At 35.5% G+C, this 25,391-nt stretch overlaps 1 protein-coding gene across 1 annotated transcript; it reads right to left on the reverse strand.

Annotated features, from left to right (window-relative positions):
* Positions 1-19,849: 19,849 nt before the first annotated feature.
* Positions 19,850-20,152, reverse strand: LOC148242271 (uncharacterized). The gene has a single exon (XM_088210344.1). The coding sequence runs from the start codon at positions 20,150-20,152 to the stop codon at positions 19,850-19,852; it is 303 nt and encodes a 100-aa protein (XP_088066470.1).
* Between the last annotated feature and the right edge of the window lie 5,239 nt (positions 20,153-25,391).

Consider the following 25,391-nt stretch of genomic DNA (forward strand, 5'->3'; position numbering starts at 1 on the left):
CAGTCTGAGGATGGAAGACAGTACTGAGAGACAGCTTTGTTCCCATGGCTTGCTGAAAGCTACTCCAAAACCGAGAAGTGAACTTGGGGTCCCTGTCAGATACCACTGTCACTGGAACTCCGTGCAATCTAACTATTTCCTGAATATACATTATTGCCAACTTGTCCAAGGGGTCGATCATCTTGATGGCCAAGATGTGCGAAGATTTGGTGAGCCGGTCAATGATTACCCAGATGGCGTCATGTCCTGAACGTGCCTTGGGTAATCCCGTTATGAAGTCCATGGTGATGTGTTCCCACTTCCACTCTGGGATCGGTAAAGGCTGAAGTAGCCCACCTGGGCACTGATGCTCTCTATTGACCTGCTGACATACCAAGCATTTGGATATAAAGTCGGCTATTTATCTCTTCATCCCATTCCATCAAAACTGGGGTCGCATGTTTTGGTACATTTTGGTGCTTCCGGGATGCATGGCAAACTTCGAGCTGTGGGACTCTATCATGATGTCCCTCTTTAACTCACTATCGTCTGGGACACACATCCTATCTCAGAAACGGAGTAACCCATCGGCAGAGATTCAGAATTCTGAGCTCACTCCCTGGGCTACCAAGACGGGGTCGACTGACTGGGCTTCCCTTATCCTCTGGATTAACTCGAGCTGGACTGTCAGGTGGCCCAAACATGTGACTCTCCTCAGGTTCTGAAGTTGAACCTGTTGTGTGGCCCCAATTTGCCTACATTCTGAAACCATCAAATGGGCTAAGATACCTGCATTTTTCCTGCTGAGAGTGTCTGCTACCACGTTGCTCTTACCCGGATGGTATAAGATATCACAATCATAGTCTTTAAGGAGTTCCATCCACCTTCTCTCACGCATGTTGAGATCCTTCTGAGTGAATATGTGTTTCAAACTCTTATGATCAGTATAGATCTGAAAGGTCTCTCCGTATAAGTAGTGGCACCAGGTTTTCAAGGCGTGTATAATTGCGGCAAGCTCCAAGTCATGGGTGGGATAATTCTTCTCATGATTCTTTAACTGTCTGGACTCATATGCTATGACCTTCCCAAGCTGCATCAGAACACAACCCAGGCCTAGATAGGAGGCATCATTATAAACTGTATATCCCCCCGATCCACTCGGTAAAGCTAGTACGGGTGCAGTAGTCAGCCGCTTCTTTAATTATGAAAAATTTCTTTCGTAGTCCTCATTCCACTCAAACTTGGCATTCTTCTTTATGAGTCGGATTAGAGGAGCTGCTAGGCTGGAGAATCCTTCAACGAACCTGCGGTAATAACCTACCATCCCCAGGAAGCTCCGGATTTCTTTAACTGATGTCAACTTCTCCCAGTCAAGTACCGCTTCAATCTTTTTAGGATTCACTGATACTCCTTCCTTCGATATGATGTGTTCTAGGAAGGTGGTCTGCTCAAGCCAGAATCCACACTTACTCAACTTTGCATATAACTTCTTTTTTCTGAGGACCTACAAAACTTGGGCATGATGGTGAGCATGTTCTTCTCTATTTTTTGAGTAGACTAAGATGTCATCAATGAACACGATAACAAATTGATCCAAGAACTCTCTTAAGACCCTGTTCATCATATCCATAAAGATTGTCGGGGCGTTGGTTAGCCCAAATGGCATGACCAAGAACTCATAGTGTCCGTACCTGGTTCGAAAGGTCGTCTTGAGGATGTCTTCTGTTCTTATCTTCACCTGATGGTAACCTAATCGCAAGTCTATTTTAGAGAAGACCTGTGCATCATGCAGCTGATCGAAGAGGTCATCAATCCTAGGAAGGGGATATTTGTTCTTAATTGTAACCTTGTTCAATCCTCTGTAATCAATACACAGTCTCAATGTTCCATTTTCCTTCCTGAAAAAAGTGACTCCGGCACCCCAAGGGGACACACTATGTCTTATAAAACCACTGTCTTGCAATCAGTGATCTGTTTCCTCAGCTCTTCCATCTCAATGCGGCTCATGCGGTAAGGAGCAACTGAAATGGGCTGGGTTCCTGGCTATAGGTCAATAGTGAACTCGACTTCCCTAACCACTGGCAGTCCGGGTAGTTCATCTAAAAACACATCTAGAAAGTCTCGGACTACTGAAATCTCTTGGATACAGATTTTCTTCTTGGGCTTGCCTAGTTAGAGAAAATAGCAAGATTAAGGTACTAGAAAATTAAGGAAACTTGCCATTAAGGAATAAGTACTAAATGGTTTTATTAATTTGTAAATGGCTCCTTATTGGGAGGATTAAATACAACCTTCTTGTTAAAGCAATCTATGGTGGTGTGATACGCCGCTAGCCAATTCATTCCTAAGATTACATCAAAATCCCCTGTGTCTAACCCTATCAGGTCTACACTCAGTTTTTTATTTGCTATCTCCACAGCACAAGCCATGTAGACAACTTCCCCTAATAGTGTTTCACCCCCAGCAGTAGACACAAACAACATTGAATCAAGTTTATCAGGTGATACATTAAGTTTGGATGCAAAAACATGTGAAACAAATGAATACGATGCACCAGTTTCAAATAAAACATGAGCAATATGGTCACAGATAGTGTACATACCCTATACCACGTCCGGGTCGGCGTCGGCATCCTGTTGGGTGAGGTTGTAAACCCTGCCTTGAAAATGAGGTCTTCCTTGGTTCTGGTTCCTCGGGCACTCCCTCGCATAGTGCTAGGCACTACCACATATGCGACAGGTGTTGTTGAGGCAGTAGCATGGTCGATCCTCGTGATCCCTGGCACAGTGCTGGCAGATCTTTCCACGTGCTGCCCTTAGAGCCTGAGGAGGGGCCTGGATCACTGGTCTAGGCCTCTTATTTGGTTGGACCGGCGCAGTAGGTGCTGGTCTGCGGGGTGGAGCTGAGGATCGGTGACTCCCTGCTGACTGAGGACGGGTGTTGAAACTCCTCTCCACAATCTGCGCCTTTGCTAGAACGACTGAGTATGTCTTGAGCTCCAGTACCAATAAGTGTTGTTTGATCTCTGGGCGGAGGCCCCACTGGAATCTCCTGGCCTTCCTGCCCTCATCCATCAATGTCTCCGGGGAGTATCGGCCCAGTTCTAGGAACTTACGAGCATATTCTGATAGTGTCATGTTTCCCTGGACCAGCTGAACAAACTCCATCTCCTTTAGGTGTCGGACGTGCTCAGGGAGATACTCCACATGGAATGCCGCTAAAAACTGCTCCCAAGTGGCTGGTGTAGGCAGGGTGGTCTGCTTGAGCTCCCACCAACGACCTGCTTCCCCTACCAGCATGTAGGAAGCAAGGGCAGCTCTCTGCTCAAGAACCATTCCCAAGGTCTTGAAAGCTCTCTCAGTCTCCGCCAACCAGTGCTGGACATCTTCGAAAGAGGATCCCCCTGCAAAAATGGAAGGGTTCAGTCTCCTGTACCTCTCTATGTAGCCTGGGTCAATCAATGAAGGAGCTAGGTCCCATGGAAGAGGGACTGGGCCCAGCTGGGGATAGACTGAGGGGCCCTGTGGTGGCACCTGATGATATAGTGGGGGCACTGGATTGTACTGTGGCGGTGCCGGGCAGTACGGTGACTGGGGCACCGGTTCACACTGTGGCGGTGGTGCCGGGTGGTACTATGGTGGAGCAGGCTCGTGCCGGGGTGGCTCGGGATCCGCTTGCTGTAGTGGTGCCTCAACCTGTGGTAGTGGGGGAGGTTCGGGTAACTCCCTTCTCTCCTCTCGACCTTGCTAGGCAGCCATGATCCTTTCCAGCATCTCAAATATTCTGTCCACATCTTCCCTAAGCGAATCATCCCCGGCTGCTCGATTTAATGGGGGTCTTCCTCTTCTCATTTCTCTGCACCTACATTTCACAAGGAAGAGTTGAGTAACGATTTATCGGTGGGTATTTCTCTAAGAATTATTGTGTAAGGGATGAGTACGAGGAACGCGACTCTTATACCAACTGTAGCGACCCCAGAAATAAAAATGAAATGTATGTATTAAAAAGTTTAAAGTGCGGAAGCGAAATAAAAATTTTGATTAACATCCCTTACACAATAACCAATAACGTATTAAACATATGAAAGAATAAACTAACTAAGGTAAATACTAGTAATGAGTGCTATAAATAAAACTATGAAATCCTTAGACGTCTACTCGCCGTCTTCCTGCGGGACGGGCTCGGGAACGAAATCCTCCTGATCTGAAATGGTTAAATAAGGAATGAGCTACACTAGCCCAGTAAAGACATCACACTATCTCACTGTCACAGAAGTAAAGGTTGGTAAAAAATAAAAACGACCAATGGAGCATAATTCATGATAAATTCATTTATCAATAATAAAATCCTTTACTGTCCACTTACCTCGGTGAGCTTCATGAAATCAACATAAGAAAATAATAACATTATAATATTATGAAATCATACACACTTTATAACATAACACATATCATACCTTTGCATTTCAATCATCAGACAACAGATTTTCCTCTTTTATCAGCCTTCTAGTATCCATGGGGATCCATTGGGGTCCCCGCTACACATGAACCATTCACATTGATAACTTGATTCAGGGCCGTCCCCATACCCCGTCTGGTATGGGCGCCAAAAACCATAAACCTCAATACCCCGTCCGGTATGAGGGTGAAACGGGCCGTCCCCATACCCCGTCCGGTATGGGCGCAAAAACACATAAGGTCTCCATACCCCGTCCGATATGAGAGACCACGTTCCCGGTAGGGTTCCCTACGGGCTCGGTCCGTCCACCATCTCCCAAGATATCTAGTTAGGCTGTCAACATCATCCATTTATCAATTCACATACCTTTTTCTATTTTTCTTGATCTCAATTATCCAATCAAATATAAACACGTAAACCAGTAATGGACACCAAATAAGGCAACACAACATCGGGTTCACAATAATTCAAACCATAATAAATAAAACCGTAATTCATGCATACGGAACCACAGAATAAATACATCAGATACTATACTGCATTTAAAACTATAAAATAGATCAAACAACAACTGACCGAAAAATACATCAGATTCGGGCTCTATTAGCAACCTTAATTAATTATACACAATTCATGAAATATCGTTTTATCATTTATTGAGCTTTAATACTGTGATAGAAAATAGGGTGAGAAATCCTTACTTGTTTTGGAGTCTGAAATCGGCTTCATACTGCGCCTACGGGCAGTTTCTAGATTCCCTAAATTTTTTTCCCGGGAACTGAAACACACTTCCGGTACCTACACGTGTCCTGAAAAAACTCAAGATCAGACCCAGGGCCTACTCGGCCAATTTTAGAATTCCGGCACGGCGGCTCCGCCGTGCTCCAGCAACGGCACCGCCGCTCGCGGCGGCGATCCACCTCGGGTTGGCCATTTTCGATCATTTTCAGCCTAATTCGGCCAAACTTGCATTGGTTCCTGCGGTAAAACAACCTTAGGGCCCTCGGTTGGCCAAAATATCACGAAAAACTGAGACTTACGGGCGGCGGAGCTCTCGGGTGCGGCGGCTTCTCCGGCGCGAGTCGCGATTTGATGTTTTACTCCGGTCAACCTATAGAGAAAAGGACGGTGATCATAGTGGTGTAAAAATTGCATCGAACAGGAACCGGGAAGGGCCTCATCGGAGGCAAAAATCGAGGGAAGCCACGGCGGCGCTACTGGACTTCGGCGGTGTTTTTCGGCCGGTTGGCTGGTGCTTTGGCTCCGATTTGGCCATAAGCGGATTCAGCATCGAAAAATGAGCCAAGGGAAGAAAATTTACCTCGTTTGGCAATCGAGAAATCCTCCAGTGCGGCGGCGGCCGGCTCCTCCGGTGACTGGGTCTTCTTCTCCAGCGAGGGTACTGGCGGCTAGGGTTTGGGGTTGGGTGTGGGTGATGTTATTTATAACGTTTCCCTTTTAATCTCAGCCGTCCATCATGATTTAATCTAGACCGTCTGATCGAGATTAAAATAGAAATAAATCTAGACCGTCCATCGTGATGCGATCTAGGCCATCCGTGCGTGATTTGATCTGGCCCGTCCGCACGCGTGAGATCTGGACTGTCCGTGCGCATGAGATCTGGGCCGTCCACACGCGTGAGATTTGGACCGTTCGATCGCATGCACGCGGATCGCCCACGTGGCTCCATCCCGCCCGCGTCAGCGTCCTTGCCACGCGGCGTGTCCTGGTTGGCCATGACTGCTGACTGGGCTGCTAACGTGGCTGCTGACGTGGCACAACTTTTTTAAATTACGTTTTGACCTCCGATTTTCGATTTTCTTTTCAAAAACACCCCTAGAATCAAAATCTTTACCCCTTTTTTCCAAAATCATTTTTAATTAATTTCTAAAAATAATTTTACCCTTTTTTATCATTATTATTATTTTTATTTCTCATAAATTAAATTAAATTAAATTAAATTACAACCTTATAAATTAATTAATAAATCAAATCAAATCAAATAAAATTCCTTACTAAAATAAAAATAAAGTTTTTGGGGTGTTACAATGATAACATAGATAGATTGATATATTCATTATCATTGTTAATTAATAATACAGCGGTTGACATAGATTACCAAATGAATCAAACTGTAAATAGTATTTATAATAATAATGAAAATATTTTATTGGTTATATTTTAATCTATATTTCATTATCAACCTTTTTAGATTTGTATTTATGTACGTGTTATTTTGTCTTATCCTATGCACTAATTAAAAATTACGTACTCATTAGATAATTTCGTGATTATTTATGCATGTCAACTCATGTATCACTCTCTAATCATTTTGATTTGTGTTTATATCTATCTTCAGATGGGTGATTTAATTTAATTTAATTTATTATTACATTTTAATATATACATACCAGTTGCAAGAATAAAAATTAAATTAAGTTTTTTTTAATATACAATTTTGACATCATATATAACATTTCTGTGTCATAGATTAGTCATGACATGCAACATATTGGTCTAGATATGTGATTAATCGCTCTAAAAATTTATTTATTTGAATAATTTGAATTAATTAAATTAAATTAAATCACCCACCTGAAGATAGATATAAACACAAATCAAAATTATTAGAGAGTGATACATGAGTTGACATACAATGAACAATCATGAAATTATCTAATGATTACGTAATTCTTAATTAGCTCATAAAATAAGATAAAATGAAAGATAAACACAAATCCAAAGAGGTTGATAATGAAATATAGATTGAAATATCTACAAGAAAATTATTACTGTGTGCTTGATGCTTTTAAATAATTTACATGAAAAAATAGTTAATTATGATAACATAGATTGGTATATTCATTATCATTGTTAATTAATAATACATTGGTTGACATAGATTACAAAATGAATCAAATTGTAAATAGTAATTATAATAATAATGAAAATATTTTATTGGTTATATTTCAATCTATATTTCATTATCAACCTTTTTAGAATTGTATTTATGTATGTGTTATTTTATCTTATCCTATGCACTAATTAAAAATTACGTACTCATTGAATAATTTCATAATTGTTTATTGTATGTCAACTCATGTATCACTCTCTAATCATTTTGATTTGTGTTTATATCTATCTTAAGGTGGTGATTTAATTTAATTTAATTTATTATTACATTTTAATAAATACATACCAGTTTCAAAAATAAAAATTAAATTAATTTTTTTAATTTATAATTTTGACATCAGATATAACATTTCTGTGTAATAGGTCAGCCATGGCATGCAACATATTGGTCTAGATATGTGATCAATCACTTTAAAAGTTTATTTATTTAAATATTTTTTTAATTAACTATTCATAATTTTTAAAAATAAATTTTTTTATATACATAATCAGTCCACATATGTAAGTTATAATTGAAATACATAACTCCTTAAGGTAGATATGAAAGAAAACTTCTCATTTAGGAAGACAGATATTGCTAAAGAAAAATTAGCTATGTATTGAAAATTTTATTCATATAAAACCTAATTTTTTTCTATTACTAATAATCTAAAGGTAAGTATAGATTTAACACTTCTTTCATAAGAGGAAAAGTTAAATGCTGTAGACTTTGATATTGGAGCCGACCATAAATAAAAACCTTATGAGATAATTTTTATTTCTTTAATACACAATATTTTCTATATATAGTTTTCTCAAGCTTAATTAACATTACAAGGATATATTAGGTTCGAAAATTTAAATAAATATTTGTATTAAGCAAACACAATAAAAAACAAAAGAAGTATTATTTTAATTGTGTTCAGATTTTTTATAAAAAATATTTTTTTAATTATCATTAAATGCACACATAAATATATTAAAATATTACAAACTTAGATATATAAAATGTAAGGTTTTCTAGGTTTATATTAAATTATAATTAAATCTACAACATTTATAGTCATTAAATAAATATAGATTCATATACCTTACTTGTTGTACATATTGCAGAATATAGAATAAGGTCAACAGTTTTATGAGTGGGTAAAGGGCATGCATTGGAAGGGAAAAAAGAGAAAAATGAAGGTTGTAGATGGACTGGAAAAATATAAAACAATAATTTATTTAAGATAAAACAAAAAAGATAAAATGTAATAAAATCTTATTTTTCTGAAAAATAATAATAAAAAAATGAAAACAGAATCCTCATCTCCTTGAAAAGAATCCACTCATAAACACCTCAATCTCAATCAATATACATGACCGTTCACCATTAAACCATTTTCTACTATTTATACCGTTTTTTGCTTTCTTTAGGGGCATTAGTCAGTCCAACAGGCATAACCTTGAACTTGTACTAACCGTATCAACATCAAAAGACCGTCTTTAAGATGTTTTCTTCCTTCACTCTCAATTGGTAATACCCCGATCTAAGATCGATCGTAGCATCTTACAACTGATCAAAGAGATCATCAATACGAGGTAAAGGATACTTATTTTTTTACTGTTACTCGGTTGAGCTCTCTGTAGTCTATACACAATCGGAGGGAACCATCCTTCTTCTTATGAATAACACCAAGGCACCCCAAGGAGAATGATTGGGGTGAATAAATCTCTGCCCATGGAGCTCGAAAAGCTGGTGCTCATGTTCAGCGAGCTCAGTGTGACTCATACAATAAGTAGGCTTTGAGATAAGTTGTGTTCCGAGTAGCAAATCGATAGAAAATTCTATCTCCCATAGTAGAGGTAGACTTGGTAGTTCCTCTGAAAAGACATCTGAAAAGTTACAAACAATAGGAATGGTGTATATAACGAGATTGACAACCATATTCCTATATTTATTCAAAGGTTAGAAAATAGCATAACAAAACTCATAAAATTCTACATTTTATTTTTGGTGAACGTAAAGTTTCAATCTTGCTTTCATAGTTAATGATTATCCTATACTTCTCTAAGCAATCCATACCTAAGATAACATTGGATCCAGAACAATCAAAGAGTTTAAGGTCTACTAACAATTCTACTCCTGATGCTTTTATTTTACAATTTTATACATGTAATGATCTTCTAAAAGACCTCTAGAGGGAGTTTCTACTGCTAATACTTCATTTAAAGGTTTAAACCTCTATAGCCATTAAAAATTCTTAGTCATGCCTTTTGGTCTAACAAATGTTCATGCAGTATTTATAAATTTGATCAACAAAGTCTTCCAACCATCTTGGATAAGTTTGTCATCATCTCATTGAGGATATATTGATATATTCATGAAGCGAGGCTAAACATCCAGAGCATCTTGTAATAGTTGGGATACTTAGGAAAAAGAAGTTATATGCCAAATTAAAAGAGATTTTTGATGGAGGAGTTTTTGTTAAAGGAGGTTGCCTTCCTTGGAAATATAGTTTTAAAGGACGGGATATCAGTAAACCCAACTGAGGTAGAAGCGGTAATAAACCAAAAAAGACCTACAACACTAATTATAGTTTGGAGTTTCCTTAGTCTAGTTGGATACTACAAGACAAGTACAAGATATTCAAATTCCTCGTGCAATTGTACTAGATCACACAGCAAGTACAGTCCGTCGTACATCTGCACCAGATCACATAGCAAGTGCAGTGTATCCAAATTCCACACATACACACATTGGTTATACATTTCACATGCATAACAAATGTACACACATATTAATACACATATATATCACAATACAGACATGCACCATCACTACATGTCTCACATAGAATATATATATTTATATTTACGTACACAATATCATCGATACATACACACATTCATACTTAAACACTACTCACTATCACACAAAACATACCATATACATATTTATTCATGTATTTGCTCTTATCAGTTTAGTTCTTATCAATTTTGTTCTTATCAATCCATATCTCATTCATCATATATTTTTATATATATACACACACACATGTATAACAACATAGATATATATACACTACATAAACACAAACAAATACAAGTTAGACATAGTAATTATATTTATATTACATTACAGATACATTTAAGCATTAACACATATTGCACTATATATATACACATTTACATAAATATATAATTTATGTTTTCACACGGAATACACAAAATTCTTACCTATGGTGTGATCAGGAAAGCTTTGGAAATCCTTTCTACTCGATCTACGATCCTTTTGAAAATTCGAATACCATTTAGATAATTTTTCTCGTTTAAAATAGAAAACACATATATTAAATTTTGAATAATTTTGAAAAATATATTATCTGAAATGAGAAACAGATTTTACCTTGGGGGACATGGTCCCGGTCGCCAACGTCACCACGCACCATCACACGTATGTCACCAAAAATGCCACGCACTAATGATCGAATGAGCGCGCGTTATCACATGTGGCGCACCAACATCATATTGGTCGCCACACTTTTATTTTTTCTTCCTTCTCTTTTCTTTCTCTCTTCTTTTTTATTCTTCTTTTTTTCTTTTCTTTTTCTTTTCTTTTTCGTTTTTTCCTTTTCTTTCTTCTTTTTTCCTTTTCATTTTCTTCTTCTCCTTTTTTTTTCTTTTTTTCTTTTTTTTCTTCTTTTTTTTCTTCCTTCCCTGCAACGTTTCCCTCTTTTTTGCTTCTTCTTCCTCTTCTTCCTTTTTTCTTTTTCTTCATCTACTTCCTCTTCTTCTTTCTCTCTCTACCCAACCTCATCTCTTCTTTCTCTCCCCCTTTTTTCTCTCTAACCAATGACGATTGTTCTCGTCTTTCTTTCTCTTTTGGTTGCAATGTCGCACAACACCATACGACCCTTCTCTCTCAGCCATCGACACCACTCAACCCTTTCTCTCCTCTCACAGTCATGTCTCTCTCTCCTTGCTCTTTCCTCTCTTTTTTTTTTGCTATTTCATTACATATATATATATAGATATATATATATATATGCATATTTACCACTTGGTCTTATTCTCCTGCTCTTTGTATCCTTCTTTTTTTTATTTCTTTTTATTATTTTATTTAATTATATATACACACACAGATATATATATATATATATATACATGCCATATGTTTTTTTCTTTAAGTCTCTTTTCCTTTTATTTATATGCATGTATATATTTATACATATATATTTCTTTTTCTTTTTCTTTTGTTCCAACTGGGTCTTCCTCTTTTTTTTCTTTTTTTTTTATCCCATTATATATATGTTGTAATTAGGTGGTAACCTTTTAGATGAAGTGATATGATGAAATGTGGCAAATTTTAGATGAAATGGTATGATGGAAAGGTGGTAATCTTTCTCTCGTGGCTCCCCACTACTATAAATAGGGGATGCGAGAAGGGAGGAGGAGACATTCCAGATGAGAAAAAATAGTGAGAAGCATAGAGGTGTGGAAAGAAGAAGGAGTATGAAGTGTGTGATTTTTGAGAGTATTGTGAGGTTTTAGATAAAAAGCTTGTGAAAACTCTAACTAAACTCATTATAGTAAAAGAAGAGGAAGAGAAGAAGAGGAAGGCTCACGGTCAAAAAAAGGTTATAAATCATTAGAAATGTAAGTCTTTTATTAAGTTTTGAAGTTTTGTTTCTCTATAATATTTGGAATTAATTTTTGAGTAAAAAAGTGACAAAAAATCATCCCGATACTCTACCGAAATTAAGATTACAATTGCTAAGGATCTAAGGTAAGTGAATATTATGGATTTATAGCCTACGTAATTTTGGAGTATTTTACGTATTTTCAGTATAAAAATGTGAAAGTATTCGATTTGTCTTCTGTATTTCCTAAGTAAGCATTTTTTAAAGTTTTATTTTGATATAAGTATTATTTAGATTTTTGTTTTCAAAATGTGATTCTGATATGTGTACATCACTCATTATGGCAAAGAGTTGTTCCCGAGTTTTTCTATTTGGCTTTTTTGGTTTCGTCCTTAATGTTCTATTTGTTATACAAAAGCCCCCGAGTTTTTCTATTATTTTCGAAGTACTAACTCTGTTAAATTTTAAACAAAAAAACAACCATAGACATATGTCATTCATGAACATGTGGGAACGTATAAATATATGCATGTAGAGATGCAAAAGCATGCAGCCACGTACATATGGTCTTGCCTACTTTTTAATTTTATATTTAAGATGAAAAGAAAAACAAGCAGAAGAAAAATCTAGAGCTATAAGGTGAAGTTGATTGAAAATCTCTACTATATTAAAATACTTTATATCAAAATTCCTTAAAGAAATGAAAAAGTGTAAAGATCTAAACTTTTAACGTGTTTGTTTTTCAAAGTCTAGGGCTATAGGGGGAGTTGATCAAAAATCTATATTAGATGAAATACATCACAATGAAATTCCTCTTAGAAATGAAAAACTATAAGATTTAAACTCTTAATATATTTGTTTTTTGGAAATCTAAAAAGAATAAAAGAAAACCTCAACATTTAATTAACCTAAAATGATTATACAGTATTTGTTATTTAGTTTCTTACATACAAAGGTTTGCAAAGCATATTCATATTTTTTAGATAGGCATTAATGTTTTTATGTTTTTCTATTCCCTAAAAACATGAGAAAGTAATATGTTTTTATTTAGATAAATAATTTATAGTTTTTCAAATTTAAACTTTCTTTTGAAAAAGTAGTTAACCTTATTCAAAAAATCTACCAATCATTTTGTGCTATGAACTATATTTACTTATTTGGACATAATAGATAAATTTGTATGCTTGAAAAAATTACTTATTAACCATCTATATATACATATATATACATCTTCCTTTACTACCTCATTACTTCTTAATTAATGCTAAATTGCCAATTTTCAAAATTGAATGAATGAGATAAAGGAATGATTTTATGAATATTTTAGAAAATTATCAAATGTAAAGATTTATTTAAGAAAGCTTATTAACTCCATTTTAATCCTTTGCATTTCTTCTTAATATAATATGAATAAAAACTATTTGTAACTAATAGTTTATTTCTATCATACTTTAATACTTGGATAGTAATTTTATGCTCTTGTTCATGAGTAATCTCTTTAAAAAAAAAAATTTTATAAATTGGCAATTCTGTAAATTAGAATCATCAATAAGACTTATATTTATAGAGGCTTATTAAATTTTAACCAATAAAATATTTTCATTATTATTATAGATACCTTACTTGAAGGTAGCTTTGAATATCAAATCTGATATTTTTCAAAGAAGGGTAGTTTTTGAATGTTTTTCTATGCTATCAATATTGGTGAACCACACTAGGTCATAAATATTGATGCATCCACAAGGTATTTATTTTTTTTCTAAAGAAGTGTTAGCTAGATTTTTTTAATTACTTTCCTACTACATATTGTGCAATAATTGTCAATGATATTATTCTATTTTAAACTCCTCTATTAAGCTTGTCTTCCATTTTTAGGTTATTTCTACAATGGTGAAGAATGATCTAGTGAGCCTTGCTGATACAAGGCCTCTGAAACCCTGGAAAGAAACACTTGTTCTTCTATGTATAGTGACTATCTTAGTGGAAGGGTAAAATATTTATTGCCTTACAAATGGGTAACAGATGATTCAGTGTTCATTGTTTTGTTAAATGTTTAAATCCTTCTTGTTTCCTTGGTTATGTTTAATGAATTAAATATTTACCTTTTCAATTTTTTAAATCTTTCACATTCATGCAATAAATAACTATAACCTTACTGTTGGTAGCTTAGAAGATTTTTAGGTTGTCAAAGACCACTTGATTGAAATGTAAATGTATTGCAAATGGGTGGTATCACCTTAGTACCGATGTCTATAATTTACTGTTTGAAGTTACATTCAACTTATATTGATATTTATTAAACTAATGTGATTTATTTTAGATATTTATTTTTTCTATAAATTGCCGTTATGATCCATGTAATGGATAATCTGACAATCTATTTTTTTAGATATTATGTAACTTGGCTGGTCTTATTTGGGTTTTTCTAATTTTCTAATAATTATATATGCTACTGCAAGCGTTGATGTGATTTTTTATATAAGAAATGGTTAAAATAACATAGTATGGAGTACTGTGAAATTAATTAGAAACTTTTTTGTGCAATTGATGCTATGTTACTAATTTCTTGGAAAAATAGTTTGCGCAGAGAGAAGACTGGACCATTCTTTGTGACACACTAGCTACAAAGTTAATGGCTGCTAGTAATACTCTGACAGAATGCTTTGTTATATATGTGCGAGAAATATTGATAAAATAGTGGAAATTTGGTCAAGGAGCCTTGCAACTGATCATGAAGGCAAGTCTTAAGTTTTGGAATTCATCTTTCCCAATAGTATCATCAGTCAAGAATCGAAGCATGTCTAATTTGTTAGGATTTGATGGAGAAGACCTATTGTTCTTGCTTTGGCAACCGGTCAGAAAAGATTCAGTGTATCTTTATGCAATCTTGTTGAGAAATATGCTGAAATTTTAGCCAGTGAGGGTCTTTTACAACTGCAATGGAGTATTCAAAACTTTTGGGATATAATGAATTGCAACTTGAACTTGTGATCTTAAGGGATCGAATTGCTCTCTCTATAGAACCTGATATGCTTACAATGATGGCTTTTTTTACTTTCGCCAAAATTTCTTCTTTAATTGGTGAGGTTTTGAAGAGGTTTTATTGCTTCATCAGATACGTTGCTTTTTAAAGCTTTCACCTCTTGTTTTCATTATAATTAATCATGTTCAAGCTATGCACCATTCCCATTTGGTTTTATAGTGAAGAGAAACCAATACAAATTATGTTGGATAAAGACTAGTAAAAGAATCCATTCCTTGATTAATATCCTTTTATCTCATTAACATATTGTTTCTAGTCTATCTCTTTCTATTTTTACATATGGGAAGTTAGAAATTTATCATATAATATTTTTCATAAATTAAAATAAAAAAGAGAGGTTTGTGGTAATTTTTAAATCTTTATATTAGGTAATCTAGTATCCTTATGCGCATATATATATAATTAAAAAAATCGAGTATCCTTATATATGAAGATAATCAATTTGGTCTTCTGTGATTGGACTCTTTATGAATTTCTACCACATTCTCCATAAGGTTCTCTTATCTCTTCCTTCTCCAAGCTGATAATTGTAGGAAAAACTTGTAATAACGAACTTGCAAAATGGATATGTTTATTATTTAGAGATTCATTGTTCCTGAACATGATTAAATTTACTTATTATTTGAACAAGTCAAAATCGTATTTTACTCTGAGTGGGGATAATATTTCTTTTCTACATGTTCATGGAGAGCTTTAAAAAATCAAGACATCTTAAAGGTAGATAGAGAGATAGGAATTAATCCATCCTCTTTGAAAAATACACTCTAGGTATGTTAGGAGTTCATTGATGAGAAAAGTTTGGGAAAAGCGTGAATCAAGTTCCTATAATAATGAATATAAACGCAATTGAAATTCCTAAGAATTTATATATTTGTGTATTGACAAGATCATTCACTATTTCTAGTTCAAATGAAATAGACAAACTAGAGGACATGTTTATATGTAGGTATATGCACCCTAGAGTGTTGGGCCACATCTTCAATGGTGATGCGACAGTTTTTGGTGCCTCTTAATGCAGTGCTTGTAAAAAAAATGATTGTGACAATTCATCATTTTATAAATGGTTTTTTTATTTTTTTTAGACTCTTAATTCTTCTCAAGCATCTAGCTATTGTCCAAAATGTTCTTCTTATTGCTATAATTTTTATGTTAGCTGATGTTGTTGCTACTAGTGCAGGAAAATAAACTAATATTATGGCTTTTAACAGTTCTTGATGACAAAGCTCTTAGATGTATTATCAGGTATACGGTCTTACATTCTGTCTTATGTAATCTTCTTTTAATTTCATTTTGTTAGTTTTGTAAACTATCTTTTTTTCCTTTCCTAATTGGTCAGGAGACAACATCATCATAGTTGGCACATGGTGTTCCAAATAGTCCATATGAGGATAACGATCAGCAACCTTTTAATTCAACCTATGCAGGTGGGTATACTCATTCGACATCATAACTGACTCAACAGCCACATACCATGTTAATGCTCCCCAACCTCAGCAAGTTCCTCAGGTATTTTGCACTCCTAGATTCTTTTAATAGAGTTCTTAAATTTTTTTAGTATTTGTTACTGGTTGAATCTAACTATTCTGAATGTTTGGGCTTCATATGAAGTGTATAAGCTTGTAATTAGTCTATGTAAGGTGTAGTTTAGTCTATGGTGTAGGATATGAGTGAATGGGATTTCCCTCCAATAATTTCCTGTGTGGACCATCCTTAACGAATCTATCTATATATATATATATATTGAAATATAAAGTATGAATTGTATTGATATAGGCACCAAGGGGATGTTGCACATGTACAAAATTTACAAATATCAACAAGTTCCGCTAAATCCTCCTTAGAGCAAAGAGGGTGACCCTATAACAAAAAATCAGGGGTTAGGAACCATCTATTTTTAAGAATATCAAAACCATTTACATCCTTAACCCCATAAAAAACCCTTCTATTTCTCTCATTCCAAACCACTTAGATATATATTTTTAGAACTAAAGAAGGTGAACATCCAAAGTAATCCCTATTTTTGCATTTACAAAATTAAAATTTCTTTAGTTGTCTTTTATGCAACTGTTATCTTTGATCATTGTCTGATAATTTTTCAACATATGATAAAGTTGTTTCAGTTAATGTGTAATATGTTTCTTTGTGCATTGACTTATTTTGCCCTTGCTCCTACTCCTGCTTCTGTTAGCACTCAGTCAACCATGAGAACAACCTTTGTTCCTTTAACTCCCCTAGGGCAAAGAAATGTTGATCAGTATCAACAGCCAACTTTGGGTTCTCTATTATATCATGTCTATACATCTACATTTTCTTTCCTATTGGAGGGTATAAATATCATGTTGTAATTATATGCTGAAATATTTTGAATTTTTGCTCAAGGAACTACCAAACCTACATATACTATACAACCTGCACCTGGTTCCCTAGGATTATCTCAGGGAACTACCAAACCTACATATACTATATAACCTGCACTTGGTTCCCTAGGACCTGTTCTTTCTCAAATCGGCCAAGTTCCTTGTCCTAAAATGTCATATGTTTTTGCTCCCACTCCCACACCTCTTGGGTTTATATCAATGTCTAGTGCAGGAGTTGTTCCAAGACCTAGATTGGGTCCAATGCCATCAATGCAACCAACATAGCCAGCATCAGTGCAATAAAATATTATGCCTGCAGCTCCACCTCTGACAGTGAAGACTATAGACACTTCAAATGTTCTGGGTAATTTCTACTTCTTAGTGTTTTGGTTAATAGCACATGGAACTTTCTGAATCTATTATCTTAGGTTTATATAAGTTGATAGTGACAATTAACAAGGCACTTCCTAATATCTTGTAGTGTAATAATATTGCTGCTTTGCTGGTAATTTTCTATAGTCCACCAAAAGCCTGTCATTATAAAATTTATAAGACTTTTCAATGAAATATCGGAAGCACTTGGAGACCCTCTTGCAAATCTAGTAAAAAAACATGAAATAGAAGACAATTCAAGGAAAATAGGTGTCTTATTTGCCAAATTCAACAATGGGGAGATTTTTAAAAATGTGGTTGATAAGTTTGTCAAGCTCTGGACAATAATGATTTCAGTACTACCCTAAAAATACAAGTTTAACTTCTAGAAATACAAGATTTATCATCACCACCACCACCACCACCATCATCATCATCATCATTATTATTATTATGAGTGTATATATGAGTATTGACAACTCAAAATGGTGTTGTTCTGTTTTGATTTGTAACAGGTGCTTCTTACCACCAGTGAGTGGGATGGATGCAACTTCTAGCTAGTAACCTTAAAGCAAATGATCAAGATAAGACATAATGTAAGGTGAAGGATAAAAAAATTTCAGTGTCGAAACCTCATTTAAGTGTTAATTTTTGTTAGAAAAATGATTCAAAATTATGAAAATCACAAATTATCGGTTACGAGTGAAATTATAAATTAGTTAGAGAACAAAAAACATTATTGTTTTTTTTTTTCTGGCTCTGATAGCAGATGTAGAAATAGAGTATTAGAAGAACTGAACTGAACTAATGTGATTTTTACTGATGAAATTATTCTATTTAAATAGGACAAAAATAAACAGACATTAGAAAAGATAAATGACCACTAACCCACTAAGAAAACCCTTAATCCCCTAATTTATAATTGCTGAAATTAAGAGACGACCATGCTTCTAACCATGTTTAGAATGGTTCAATTTTTCCTCTCTACAACACAATTTTGTTGGGGTGTATAAGCTACTATCATTTGCCTCCGAATTCCCTACACATTACAAAATTTTAAGAATTTCATGGGACATGTATTCACCGCCACAGTCAGCGCGTAGTGTTTTAATTGTTGTCCATGCTTCATTCTCCACTTGAGCTTTAAAATTTTTAAATACAATCAAAGCTTTATATTTTTTTTGCAAAAAATATACCCATATTTTTCGACAATAGTCAACAATAAAACAAATAAAATATTTGTTTTTGCCATTTGATATAGGATTAACAAGACCGTAAATGTGAGAGTGAATCAACTCCAATATTTTTTGAGCTCTCCTTCTCTTTCCTTTTGGGAAATGCTCTCGATGTTGTTTGTCTACAACACATTCTTCACATATTTTAGAAAGAGGAATAATGTAGGTAAGCCAATCACCATGATATTTTGAGAAAGAGTCTTCAATCCATTGAAGTTTAGGTGGCCATAACAAAATTGCCATAGCCATGTTGGATCATTAATCTTGGTCATAAAGCAAGTTTGGATTGTATGGATTCGTAGTGTTTTAGGATCGTAGACTTCACAAGCTCCTCTTTTTATTGTAATCTCATGATTTTTTCTTGTAGCTGTCCCACACTTAGCAAATTTCTTTTCAAGTCAGGAACATAAAAAATAATTGACATAGTCGCATTATTAGTCGCAATATTATTTTCTATGGTCCTGATTTAAACATCACTCTTTCCTATAACACTAACTTTAGAATGATCATCAAAGCTCACATTAGTATGAAAATCTTTATTTAAGTGAGAGAAAAACGACTTACTGTTGTATATGTGATTGATGCATCCTGTATCAAAATACCAAATATCTTGTTCATGTTTGTGCTCCTTGATGTGAAATGCCATCAAGAGTGTTTCTTGTTTTTATTTTTCTACAAAGTTGGACTATTCATCTTTGTTGGAATGTAAGTTTGCAGTGCATTCAGACTTATAATTACCAAACTTATGACAATGATAACATTCAATATGAGACTTACTAAATTTTGTTTGATTGTGATGATCATTTCCTTTACCTCTGGTTTGAGATTCTAATGGCTTAAACTTCTACCTCTTCCTCTTTTAAGGCCACGACCTCGACCATGGCAATTTCATCCTCTTCCTGTAAATATTTCACCATGAGTCAAAGCCTTCAAGGCTTTTTCTTTGGCTGAAACTATTGTCATTCTCTGCTCATGCAGCTGTAATGAACTTTGCAATTCATCAAGGGAAAGCTCATCAAGATCTTTTGACTCCTCAATAGAACATACAACATAAGAAAATTTTAGAGCCATTGATCTAAGAATCTTCTCCACCACAACGACATCTTCGATTCTTTCACTGTGAGTACACATCTTGTTCACTATACTTAGTGTTCTTGAGAAATACTCATCGATAGATTTTCCATGCTTCATATGGAGAATTTTAAATTATCTACGAAGGGCTTGAACTACTACTATTTGACACTTGTTGTGCCTTGATATTATTTCTTCATAGAATCCCAAATCTATTTGTAAGTATCTTTTTTGAGATTTTCTCCAGGATGGCACAGTTAATTGCTGAAACAGATAATTTTTTGCCTTGAGATCCTTCAGTTTTTGTTCTTCTATTCTCTTCTATTGGGCTTCTGTCAACATCAACCCACCTAGGGGCAGGTTAAGGCACTCCTGTTTCCACGACATTCCAATATTGTTTGGATCAGAGAAAATTCTCCATCAACATGCTCCAATGATCATAATTCTCCATCAACATGCTCCAATGATCATAATGATCATCAAAATGATGTGAAAGCTCACGATCTGAATGAATCGAAAAAAGACCAGTGTAGACGGATGATTATGAGGTTAATGGAGTTCAATCTGATTATACTCTTGTTCATTATGCTTTATTATCATATTGTGATCCAATAACATTCCAAGACACTATCAAAGATACAAAATGGTAAAAAGCAATGGATGAAGAGATCATATCTATTGAGAAAAATAACACATGGGAATTGACAAAACTTCTAGAAGGGCAAAAATCTATTGGTGTTTAATGGGTTTAAAAACCTAAGCTAAACAAAGATGGCAAAGTTGATAACTAGAAAGCTCGGCTCATCATAAAGGGATATAAGAAAATTTTTAAAAATGCCCATATGAGCACACTCTCTTTATTAAAGTTGGTGATGCAAAGAAAATTTTGATAGTTTATTTATGATGCCCATATAGATGACTTGATCTATACAGGAAATGATCGAACAATGTTTAAAGATTTTAAAAAAATCTATGATGGCAGAATTTGAGATGACCGATCTGGGAATGATGCACTATTGTCTTGGTATCGAAGTACTACAGTCAATAGCTGGTATTTTCATCACTTAAAGGAAGTATGCTTTGGAGATTTTCGGTAGCTTTTAAATGTTGGATTGCAACTTAATTGCAACTCCAATTGAACTAGGTCTGAAGCTCACAAGGGACTTTTAAGGAAAGAAAATTAGTAGTATATTCTACAAGTACATTGTTGGAAACTTGATGTATTTAACAACAACAAGACCTGATATTATGTTTGTTGTAAGTCTTATTAGCAGATTGATGCAATGTCCAACTAAACTCCATCTCTTTTTAGCAAAGAGAATCTTGTGCTACATAAAAAGTATACTTGATTTTGGTATTTTTCATCAGAAAGGAAAAGGATCAGATCTTGTTGGCTTCAGTGATAGTGATTATGCAAAAGACTTAGAAAGTAGAAGAAGTACTTTTGGTCATGTATTTATGATGAGTTTAGGGGCAATATCATGGGCATCAAAGAAGCAACAAGTTGTTTCTCTGTGTATAACTGAAGTTGAGTTTATAGCAGCAGCTTCTTGTGCATATCAAGCTATTTTTTGAAGAAAATACTTGAGTTATTGCATTATTTCAAGTAAGGGCCTATATATATTTTATTATATATTTAAGAATTATTAGTCAGGGATTAGTGGTTATTTAATTTAGCAGTTATGCAGTAGTAGAGTAGTGGTTTTCTTAATCATTGATTGGTACTATCAGAACAAGAAAAAAAAAACCCAGCATTGTTTTTTGTTTTGCAGCAGCAGTAAGTAGTCATAGTGTCGGAGAATAGTTATGTGCAACCTATAATCCCAAGTTGAGAGTCAAAAGGCTTTGTGAAAAAAATCAAAAGGGGATCACCAAGACTTTCAGGCAAGCATTGATAATTCTACAAATAGAGTTTCAAAGCTCATCAAAGGTAATAGCTGTGAAACTCCAAACTCTTCGGTATGAGTTTGAAACTTTAATTATGAAAAACAATGAATTAGTGCAAGATTTCTTTAACTAGAACAATAACAACGATTAGTCAAATGATTTTGATTGGAGAACAACCAGTTGCGGATATGAAGATAATATTTAAAGAGCTTAATTAGACAAAGAAAATGATAGTCAAGTTTGGAGATAATATAAACATTCCAGTTGAAGGGAAAGGTTTAATAAGTAGCAGATATATTCGCAAAAGTACTTCCATGTCAGAACTAGACCTCTTTAGAGATGCTTCCTTTCTCCTTTTTAAAGAAATTTTATTTTTCCTCTTCAGAGCTGCTTATTCTTCCTGTTCAGAAATTTTCCCTTTTTCTTCTTCGAAGTTGCTTCCTTATTTATAAAAAATGGGGACCATCAAATTTGCGTCAAGTGGAAAAATGCAATTAAAAGAGAGTGTTGAACGAAAAATGATCGATTTGAGGCGACATAAAAAACAGAGAAAAAATTTCTCCACTAGCGGAGGCACACACCAACACGTTGTCACATCACCCAAGGAGAGCGGTGGCACACTGCCCAAGGCAGTAATGTGTCTCACCTGGTCAACGTGCACTCTAAGCCTAGCTTGCAGGCGCCGACATACCCTACCACGGGCAGAAGCTAGCCTGAGCGTGTGTAGAGCCTACAGCGCATTCGGGGGCTGCTCGCAAGCCTACTATGCACAGGCCTATCCGCGCAGGCCTACCTGCGTGCGACAAGACGCGCGTGCAAGACTAGCCCCGCGCCTCCCGTGGATGGGTCGTGCACACTGTGCGAATGTCCTGCGCCTGGTCGCGTGTGCACGTGTGTGCACAGTGAGTGGTGCCCACACAGGCGACCTTTTCCCACAAGATTTTTTTCCCTTTTTCTGTTTTCTCATAAAAATTAATTATTTTAATAATAGTAATAATAATAATAAATCAAAATCAAAATAGATGAAATTAGATAAAATCAAAATAAAAATAAAATAATAACATCAGCATAAATTTATGAATTACGATATAAAGCTGTGAAATAAATTTAAATGAGTTCAGGTGACCTTAATTCCTAAATCAATAGGCATTTTCCAAATATAATTTACCGCGGTGGTAAGCAAGGTGTTACATTCGCCCTACCTTAAAAAATTTGGTCCCTAAAATTGGTCTCGAATAGGTCTGAGTACTTTTCCCTCATCTCGCTTTCCAACTCCCACGTTGCCTCTTTCGAAGTATGGTGTTGTCACTGCAACTTCACCATGGGGATTGTCTTGTTGTGTAAAACTTTGTCGGTCCATCCAAGAATCTCCACAGAGAATTCATCATAAGTTATATCGGCTTATACCTGCGTCTCATCATAAGGAATGATATGAGAAGGGTTAGGGTGGTACTTTTGAGCATAGAGACGTGGAAAACATCATGTAGACACACAAACTCTCGAGGCAAAGTAAGGCAGTACACTACGGGTCCAATATGCTCCACGATCTGAAAGGTCCTACATAACGAGGGCTCAACTTCCCTTTTTTCCTGAACTGCATTTTTCCCTCAAAGGAAAAATCCTTAAGGAAGACTTGGTCTCCAATGGCAAATTTGAGGGCTCTCCTATAATTATCAACATAACTCTTCTGGCGGCTCTGGGTGGTAGCCAAGTTCCTATGGATGATCACGACTTTCTCAATAGTCTCTTTGATGCAGTCTAGTTTCAAATGACACTGGTTTCCAACTTCGCTCCAGCAAGTGGGAGAATGGAAGGGCCTACCGTACAAGGCTTCATATGGAGCCATGCTGATACTAGAATGATAACTATTATTATAAGTAAATTTACATATGGGAAGATACTCATACCAGTTATTGTCAAAGTCAAGGATGCAAGCACGCAACATGTTTTCCAATGTCCGTATAGTACATTCTGACTGACCATTAATTTGGGGATGATAAACGGTGCTGAAGTACAATCCAGACCCAAGAGCTTATTGAAAGTTTTCCCGAAAGTGGAAGGTGAATTAAGGATCTCGATCGAACACAATGGATGAGGGAACACCATGGAGTCGAACAATTTCATCAACATAAAGGTAGACTAATTTGCTAATGGAGTCAGTGGTCCTAATGGGCAAGAAATGGGCGGTCTTGATTAGTCTGTCAACGATTATCCAAATAGCATTATGACCGAAATAGGTCCTGGGTAGTCCGATGATAAAATTTATGGTTATATGCTCCCATTTCCATTTTAAAATTAGGAGGCCCTGTAAAAAACCACTGGGTCTCTGGTGCTTTGTCTTTGTCCTTTGGCAAGTAAGGCATCGGGAGACGTAGTTGACAATGTCCTTCTTCATTCCTAACCACAAGTATTGGCACTTTAGGTCTTGGTGCATCTTGATGCTCCCAGGTTGGATGGATAGTTTGGAGGCATGGGTAGCCTTGACAACATCCATCCTAGCAGTGATAGGAACCAAAATTTAGTCCCCCAATCTACACAACTTATTATTTGAGAGTCTGAAATTAGGAAACTCGTCAGAAGACAACTTACTCAAATTCTTAGTGAATTCCTTATCTATGGATTGAGCCTCCCAAATCTTCATGAAAAGATTAGGCACGGCCCAGATCTTAGCGAGATAGGTACTATTACCTGTTTGGCCGTTAACTCCAGGTCGTGAGTAAGGTAGTTCCAATCATGGGGTTTCAACTGTGTGGATCCATAAGCGATCACTCTACCATACTGCATCAAAACATATCCCAAGCTAATATGAGATGCATCACAGTAGACCTAAAATCTTCCAGTGTTGTCAGGAACGATCAACACTGGAGCAGAGGTAAGACGATGCTTTAATTCCATAAAGCTTTCACCACATTTGTAATTCCAAACAAATCGTATACCCTTTTGAGTGAGTTAAGTCAACATAGTAGCAATCTTAGAAAATCCGTTAATGAATCGCAAATAGTAACCTCCCAAACCAAGGAAACTACATACCTCAACCACATTGGTGGGCGAATTCCATTTAATCACCGTTTCAACCTTAGTTGAATCCACAAAAACTCCTTCACTTAAAATCACATGTCCAAGAAAGGAAACTCGATCCAACCAGAAGGAGCATTTGCTAAGTTTAGCAAATAACCAATTCCAGTAAAGTGTCCCAAGCACTTCAGACAGGTGGACTGCATGTTCTTCAAGGCTTTTGTAATACACTAGGATGTCATCAATGAACATGATGACGTACTGATGTAGTGTATATCGAAAAACCTTAATTGTGAGATCCATGAAGTTAGTAGGGGCGTTAGTTAACCTGAACAATGTCACCTTAAACTCGTGAAAGTCGTATCTACATCGAAAAGCAGTCTTCAAAATATCTTCTTTCTTGACTCTCAGCTGGTAGTATCCTGATCTGAGGTTAATCTTGGAGAAGTTATGTCTC

This window comes from Carica papaya, chromosome 8 (genome assembly GCF_054855325.1).
Source record: "Carica papaya isolate Zhongbai chromosome 8, ASM5485532v1, whole genome shotgun sequence".
Taxonomy (NCBI): domain Eukaryota; kingdom Viridiplantae; phylum Streptophyta; class Magnoliopsida; order Brassicales; family Caricaceae; genus Carica; species Carica papaya.